The 9,042-nt window shown below is 41.8% G+C and overlaps 1 protein-coding gene across 3 annotated transcripts in view; it reads right to left on the bottom strand.

The window, feature by feature from the left end:
- Positions 1-1,885: 1,885 nt before the first annotated feature.
- The window catches only part of NEK11 (NIMA related kinase 11), a 111,440-nt gene continuing 104,283 nt past the window's right edge, over positions 1,886-9,042 (bottom strand). For all 3 annotated transcript variants that reach the window (XM_077303606.1, XM_077303604.1, XM_077303605.1), the window contains one exon: positions 1,886-4,404. In XM_077303606.1, coding sequence (XP_077159721.1) covers positions 4,179-4,404 — 226 coding nt within the window. In that variant the 3' untranslated portion in view covers positions 1,886-4,178. The remainder of the gene's footprint in view (positions 4,405-9,042) is intronic.

The following is a 9,042-nucleotide window of genomic DNA, read 5'->3' as shown; positions in this document are numbered from 1 at the left end:
CATCAGGCTACTGTGGAACATAGAGAGTCTGTTAAAAAGATGTATTCTGGACCAGAGGTCCTCAATCTTGTGGAATCTGTGGGCACTTCTCGAATTTAAGTAAGAATAGAGGATGCCACCATAGGAGGCAGGAGCAAGCATTATAAAATCTTTGGAAATTTCAAGCCAAGCCCCTTTCTGGGATTTGGGCAGCTGTTTCCAAATGGATGTTCCCTTCAGATTCAAAAGTGATGCATTCTGGAGTCCACTGAAGTACCTCTAACCCCGATGAGGCGGAAGAATGCCAGGACTGACTTTTGCTTTTAGGGAATAGTTTTTTTGGACAAAGCAGCAAGTGGACACCCAAGAAACACACTAGTGGGCACAGGAGATTACTGTTCTAGATACTCAATGATCAAGTGGACAAGTTTGTTATAAATATTTCCTTCAAATCTTCTCCAGGTTCACTCCAATCTGTTTTGTGCTGTTAAGAGCAGGTGCACTGTCATTGGGAACTCTCCATCCTTGAACATTTCTACTCCAGAATATCAATGGCCTTTCAATAAAAGGGCTGTAATCAAGAACTACCTGGCTGGGACAGAAAGCCTTTGGCATCTGCTATGCCCACTTTTGCAGCATTCATCAGCAAGTCTTAGAACAGGGTTCTCTGCTGAATGACATCTGATTTTAGTTGAAACAGGAGGAACATTTGATCCCTAAGATATGCAGTGCAGTGCAGTGGTGAGACTGCTGGACCAAGCACAAAAAACCTAAGGCAGCAAGGAGCCGAAAGGTTGGGTATCTGTACAATGTAAATCATGCAAGTATATAAACACTTAATGTGTACAACTTATAAAATTAAGAAATTAAAAACATACACAAAGCCCATAGGCTATTCATAAAAAACTATAACATGTACCATATAATTTTGAACCTTAGACTTAACACGTTTCGACCCAAAATGGGTCTTCTTCAGAGGTCTAATTATGGGCACATAATGATAAAGTAAACAGTACATCAAGCAGCCAATAAGATAAACAAAGTTATAGAATTTATGTTTTAGGATGGCACAATCAATTAAGATGGAACCGATAAAAAATGCCCATTTATCAGATAATGGTCTCCATCTCTCAAGCTGCCTGAAAGTTCTGGGGCGTGCTCAGCATGCCAGTGCTTTTGTGAAAGCTTTCGCATATTGCTTCTGTCATAATTGCACATTTTCCCATGAATAGCCTATGGCCTTTGTGTATGTTCTTAATTTTGGAATTTGTACACCGTAAATGTTTACATCATTTTATGATCTACATTGTACAGACTTTCAACCTTTTGGCTCCAAACTGCCAAGGGTTTTTCTTTGGTTTTAGTCCTTTGAAGTTTTTCTCCCACCTATGTTTTTTTTTTTGTCATTTGTGGGGATCATTTGTCTGTCCTTCCTCATGGCCCAGTTAGACTGATGGAGCAGACTGGGAAAGACCCAGGTTCGCATCCCCAGTCTTTCGAGGAACTTGGTGGATATCCTGGGAGAATCACTCTCTCTTAGCCTAACCTACATTGCAGCAGTGGGAATTAAAACAAGGCAGAACCATGTATGAGTTCTTTGGAGGAACAATAATATTCTATAAAAATAGGGCATGTTTCCATTGAGTTAAAGAGCTGTAAAATGTTACAGGGTTAGTGCATCACCAACTAAGGTTTCCTAGCATTGGCAGAGATCAGGCTGCTTATATCATGCCAAGAAAAATGGCGTCATTATCAAAAGAAATATGGCCGTGACCTTTTCTTGCCTTGAATACTTCTTGTTCCAGTATGCCAAATGAAGCTGGCAGGCTAGGATTTTTGAGGGAAGTGATTTAAAAATATGACTCAGTTCTTTCCTGTGTCCCTTCATGAATCAGACACTGATGTATCTGGACAATTACTTTATTTGGAGAAATATCTTAGGGTGGCAAAATTCCATATTGACCTGTTTGTCGGAAACAAGCAAGGAAACACATCTTAAATACATGGTTCTAGTGTACTTACATGCCCATTCTTTCTGTATGGTGGGTAGGAATATATGACGAACCATTACTCCGTAAAAGTTCCATTAGTTCACAAAAATGAGAGTTTTCTCACTTCTACTGCAAATCAATGATGAAAATCAATGTTGCTGGTAAATGAAGCTATTGAGACTGATGTCCCTAATATTTTAACCAAATACTGTTGCATTTAATGCCACTGCTGTGGTAATGGGGGGGGGGAATCACCTCCAGGTAAAGAAAGATAGCATTGTCTGACTCATTTTCTCCATTATCGGATTAAATTAGGGCCCTTTATGATAGTCATTTTCTTGAGGCTTAGAAATTTCAAGACTCTTTGGACATACATGTTCCCAGACACTCTTTCAATTGCCATTTATGAATTACAACTGGCACAGTCTGTCCATTTCCACTGGTAACTTTTGACTACTTCTAAATGAAGTAATGTGAGTAATTATTGATCAGATGTTTTCTTGGCCACCAGATTGTCTGGGGCCATATCTTTATGCAAAAAGGCAGTAGGTTGAATCCACTGGTAGCTTTCTTGAGATATAAATGTACTAGGGGCAAAGCCTGCTGGATCCAGGAATACAAGAGGACCTAGAGCTTGGCGGTGGGAAGAGGAAGGGGAGGAGTTGTCCAGTCTGTAAAAGCTTGGGGTTGAATGTGTGTGTTGTGTGTGAGGTGTGGTGGCATGGTGACAAATGAGGGCATGGGTGTGGAGAGATAGGTGTCAAGAACCTGTGGTTGGAATGTTAATTGAGTGTGGGGGAGGACTGACATTTGGGAATTGTGGCATAGTGGTTACAGATGAGCTTTCCAGAGCCATGTCTTCAGATATATGAAGGAAAAATCAGACTGGAGACTCTTCTTAGGGGAAGATTACATGGCAACCAATTCCTCCCAGTTTTGCATCATTTTTCATTTTGTGTGAATTAGGCCACAGACACCAAAATGTCCTCCTGCCCTAATCCACATGGGGTAGTCATAGTACACAGGTGTCCACCCTGCTCCTTCTGTCTCCATTTTTTACGGTTGATAAAATGTTCAGACCAGGGACAGCCAACCTCCAGGTGGGGCCTGGCGATCTCCTGCAATTGCTGCTCATCTCCAGACTATAAATATCAGCTCCCCGGGCAAAAATGGCTACTTTGGAGGGGTGACATATTTATGTTATGCATTTGCATGAAAAATATATTTCTTAGAAATGAGCTGAAACTGAGGTACTTTTTGAAAACATTTTCAGCTCCTTAAGAAAGTCCCCCCCTTTTGGAGCTCTTGCAACGAGAAGCTTTCCTTCCACTCATGCCCCTCGTGCTACACCCCTCCCCTTCCTTCCCCCTGTGCAGGATTCAGTCAACAGCACCAATGTGATTCTTTTTATAGTCCTACATACAGCATTAGCACAAGTTTTGGCATGAAAAACAGCCTGTCTTCTTCACAGTAAGTTAGGTTGTGACATAGCCAATCATATTTGGCTACATGATGACATCCCTTGGACAGCCACAGCAATTTCAAAAGGAAATGCCATTGCTGTAATAGAAAGAAGGGCTATTTTTGAACAAAAAATGGCACCATAGCTGCAACTAGTTAGGATTATAAATTGGAGAAATTTGCACAAAAAGGGAAGCTTCAAAGGCCTTTCCAAGATTATTTGGGCCAACCAAGAGAGAGTTTTCATGCTGAAAAGGTTTCCTGAAGAATGTTTGGCTCTGCTGTAGTGTTTATTTAAACAACATAAGACCATTTAATCAATGGGATACCCCTATTCCATATCTGGGAGTAAATCAAAAGACACTTAAGGTTTTCCACCTTAGCTTCTGCTTTCCCTCCACCCAGTGTATCATCCTTGCTCACTGGTAGAAACATGGTGAAATGCAGGCTATTTAACATCACACTTTTCTCCCGATGGGTAATCAAGTATGTATATGTATTGCAATGTACAAGCGGAATCCTGAAGCTTTCAAGGAGATTATGACCGGGTTTCAAGTGTTAATACTGCTTCTGTCTTAATCAACAGATAAGTTCTTCAATAGAAAAGGTCTTGTTTGCTGAAAAAAAGTGTTCCTTATCTCACATAACCAGAAGACAAAATGGCAGCACTTCCTCCCAACAGTATTGCCGTTCTGCTCATCCCTCTCTTATAGCGACTGCTTCCATCTGAATAGTATTCACTTGACTTCACTTAATCCCAGTAGGACTGTTTCCCTCTCCAGCATCATCTGAAGGGCACATCTGGTCTTCAAAATAGAGGAGCTGATCCACTTCAAAACAATCACTGGCTCTGCACACCATTTTTTCCAGGTAGTCTTTGATTTCTTCCTCACTCGTCTTCTGCTGTTTAGCTTCTTTGAGGAACTTGTACACTTTTTCAAAGATTTCTGCTCCCAGCTTCTGAATGGCTGACCTGCCAACAGGAGAGAAATGCAGACAAGCTAGCTGGATCATAAATAATTTATAGGAGTCTATCGTTTGCTATAATTGGACAGATATCTGGCAACATTTTATAGCACTTGAACAAAACGGTTCTCTTTGATATTATGGGAATAATAATGTGTTATGAGACACACGGAAAAATATATGGAGAGAGACCTGACATCCAATTCAGTATGATACTTCATCATAACCCCGGCTCATGCGGGAATATTTACATATTCCATTTTATTTTATTTTTAAAAAAAACAACAACACATTAAACAATTTCTCTGAAGTACACAGAAAGGTAGTCATAAATCAGCTTTTGGACATTTATCAAATGACAGAAGATTGTAGTTCATGGAAGGATAAAAGAAAACACATTTGTCTTCCAATAACAAACCTTTCAGGCTTTTAAAATTAAGTGCATGCTAGCTTCGTTAATGAAAAATATATTGCAAGGTCTACAAATGTTGGTTTGCAAGAAAGATTGGAGTGGAGAAACAGCTGACTTTGATCATTTATCCCACGTGTTCCCTAAGAAGTTCAGGGAAGTTTTCATCCTTATAATCATACCAAGAGGAAGGGTTGGCCAGAAGACAGTGAATGGCCAAGGCAAAACTCAAATCTACACCCCCACACACCAAACCAGCACTCTGTCCATACTGGCTCTCAACAACTCAAATGTGCATTATCTCAGTAAGAAGAAGGAAGGGCTGACTGTTGAAGGACTCAGGCTGTGAGAATGGTGGTGTGCTCATGGCTATACAGTGAAGGGAGAGGTAAACTGGGACTTCCTGTATTAACCACTTACCCTACATCAGAAAACGTATACATTTCCTGACATGAGATCAGACTCTTCATTCTGGATCTCCAGCTGATCTAGAATCCTCTCAAATAATATGATGATAGATTGCATGGCAATAATCAAGGGCAATCACTAGTCAAAGATCATGGAAGAGCTGAGCCTGAAAGCCACATTCAGTGAACCAGTCCCATGCTTTTTAGGGTTCTTTCACACATGGTAGGATAAGTGGCATGATTGGCAAACCTACTGAGTGTATCTGTCACTGAATGTTGATAATTCAAGATACTTTTGTACAACACAAATCAGCAAGGGGCCTCCACTAGGGATGCATTTAATCCCACACTTTTATCTTCACCTATGGCAAACACTCAAAATGCTGATGAGTGGCCTGGGAAGCAGCCCTGAGGATAGTCCCCTGCTGCTCTCCATGGTCCTGAATTGTGGATGCTACAGGGTTGCAGTCAGTACAAGTCATTTGCTTGCTTTTAATGTTTAAAAATACTTTCCAGGAAGAGCCCTTTTCTGCTGTACTGCTTGAGTGCTTTCAAAACCTTTTAAAGGGGGAAAATGGACGGAGAATGTATGGAGGGACACCCACCTCAGAAGACACACTTGGTCATTTCACACTTTGTGTTTTCGCTTTGTCTCTCACTTGAAGCATCGGTTTTCCTCCTGCCTCCCACCACCCTCTTTGCTGAAGATGACCCTTTTAAAACTATGGCTTAATTTGCTAGCAAGAATAAAGAAATCTTCTGCAGTTGCTGAGTCGATTATGTATCGCAGTGGAGTAACAATATGAAAGCACCAGAATAATGGCATGAAGACGAAAATGCGCTTATGCATTTGACAGGCAGGAACGATCGTTCCTCTTGGGTACATAAACCGGCATATTGCAACAAACTGCGACTTCCTCCACAGTTGGAAAAAATACTCTGTTCACAAGGTCTCAACCAAGTCTACCTAAGCATTAAACAAAAATATAATCACATCTCTTTGTTTTTTGATGAACATGCAATGCCAGGATAGACGATGGGATCCCACAATTAAGGCCTCTTTATCTATTTGATGTTTAGCACAAAAAATTCTGGATTGCTACCCATTCATCATGCACAGTCTGGACATTGTAGCTGTGTGCCATCTCCCACTATGCAGATGAGCACTACAGTGCTATCTTGGAAAATATTCAAAAAGCAAACTTCCTCTTATTCTATTACTTGGAACATGCAAATTATTTTTAAAATCTTGTTGTCAGTGCAAAACCATTTGCCACGTTGTTGTCTGCTCGCCCGATCTGGAGAGATCCTCTTGTAGCCCTTCAAAATCTCCCATGGTTTTCACCATCCTAACCATGGTATTGTCTGCAAACTTGGCTTCTACTCTACTCACCCCCAATTCCAAATCATTTAAGAGCAAATTAAATAGCAATCCTTGTGGGATCTCCTGCTTCCTCCCCTCCATCATAAGAACTGTCAATTTATCCCCATGGTCTGCTTCCTGCCATCTAAGCTGTTTTTAATCCATAAATGGGTTCACCCTCTTATCTCATGATTGCTAAGCTTGCGCAGCAGTCTTTCATGAAATACCTTTTCAAAAGCCTCTTGGAAGTCCAAATATATAATACCTATCAGGTCAATGTTGTCTGCATGCCTGTTTGCTTTCTCAAAGAACTCTGAAAGTTTGGTGAAGCAGGACTTCCCTTTGCAAAAACCATGCTGATTTCCCCTCAGTAGATTTTGTTCCATAAATTGCTTAATAGTTTTTCTTTAATAACAGTTTCTACTAATTTACCTGGAATGGATGTTTGGCTAGCTGATCAATGATTTCCTGGACCCCATCTGGGCTCTTTTTTAAACACTGGAGTGCCATTGGCTACTTTCCAGTCACTGAGGCTGATTTTAGCAACAAATTACATATGCTGCTTGGTAGGTTAAGCTGAAATCCCATCTCCTGTTCAGCATGGGATATGAACAATTCCTGTGAACATGTGTTAATCCTACATCCTCTGCTCTGTATGAAAGTGCATGGTAGTCTGCTGAAAGAGAGCAGCCGCTGGGAATATACAAAAAGCTGAGATTAAGCAAGCCATAGGATGCTCTGCCACATTATCAACAATTATGTAGGATAAATTAAGCTAAACCAGGCCATCAGTCCATGAGGGTCAGCCTTGTCTAAGACTGGCATTGGCTGTCCAGGGTCTCAGGTAAAGGACTTTTACATCACCTGCTACCTGCTCCTTTAGAGCAAACAAACAAAGGAGGCCACTTTTTTCTCCTTGGGGCCAGGATGTCAGAATCCAGTTGTTTCTGCCATTATTTCACAATGTTTATGTAGTCAGGTATGTAGAATGTAGCCCTGTAGGCTACTCACATTCCCTCTCTGCATTCCACCCCTCCCTTCCACCTTTCACCATCTGCTCCATCCCCCCCCCCCACTTGGAGCTGAGTCCTGAGTCCCTTATCTGAGTGAAGATCTCCCGCTTTTTTGGGTTCCCACGGGAGGGGGGAGGCGGGAAGCGGGAGGGGAATATATGTGAAGACCTGTATCCCCAGTTTCGACTATGTTTGAATGAGTGTACTTGCATGCTCAATAAATGAAATCCTTGCTTTAAAGTCAAGAGTTTGCTTTTCTGGGTGATTGAAGATCCTCACACAGGGACCCTGCGCAGATTTTGACTGCTAGAACTTACTCTTCCAGATGTCTTGGAAATCCTATGCTCTTTACTTCAACTGTGGTGCCTCACACTAAGAACCAAACTGAACGTGACAGAGAACTCATGCTCAGAAATATGGTCACATACATTTAATATTAATCATTATTAATAAGTGTCTTTCATGGCACACTGGCCATCCCAGACACACAAGGTATGCACAAGGTATGCTCTTCCACTAGGCATTTGGCTGAGACCAGGGTAGACCCCCGGTGTTTCCATGAAGGACCCCTTCCTAAAGTCTATCAAAGTCTACTAGAGTCTATCAGACCTGCACGCACTCACTCCTAGTGGGAGAAGACTCAGCCTCTGCCTGAACCGTCTGAATGAGGTGGGATGGGATAGATTATTGGTGTTTTGACCACTTGCTTGTTTTATTGTAAATTGGGGTTTTATGGGGTTTTATTGTATTTTAATGTTTTATTCTGTGAACCGCCGCGGGTTCCTAGGAAATGTAGTGGTATATAAATCGAAATAATGAATGAATGAATAAATGAATGAATGAATGAATGAATGAATGAATGAATATGATTCTGTGTGTGTTTGGTGGCACACAGGGTATACCATAGTCATGTGGCTCTTCTGGCTGAGGTAATTGTGAATATGGATCTCCACAAGCTGCAAAGTGAGTACTACTGATGGAAATACAGTATCAGAAATAGCTGGAACTGGCCACTTCCATGGAAGTACATAATGTGTTTTTAAATAGTACAGACCACTGAAAGTAAGACGGCAGGGGAGTCCCCATATCTCTGATGGTAGAGCACACTCTTTGTCCGAAGAAAAGGCTCAGCTACATGTGACTATTTTACATGCTGGGACAAATTCTGATCAGGCACCAGGCAAAGAGGGGCTCAACTCTGCCGTGCTGTTTACAGTGTGGGACTGACTTATCCATGTAGCACATGTAGTATGGACCCCAGGCTTCCAGGGGCCCCACACACTGCCTCCCGCCCCATGGATCAGAGCCATAGCCTCTCTCCTCCCCCCTTTCCCCTCTTTAAACATACTTGGAGTGACATCCCTTTCCACTGGGGGTGACCTTGACCCCCAGTCTGGCCACAATTGTACTCTGCTAGGGCCTCGTGAATCCTGAAACTGGTTCTGGTGCTACA

Source organism: Paroedura picta, chromosome 11 (genome assembly GCF_049243985.1).
Source record: "Paroedura picta isolate Pp20150507F chromosome 11, Ppicta_v3.0, whole genome shotgun sequence".
Classification (NCBI taxonomy): Eukaryota; Metazoa; Chordata; class Lepidosauria; order Squamata; family Gekkonidae; genus Paroedura; species Paroedura picta.
This window is presented reverse-complemented; position numbering and strand designations above follow the sequence as displayed.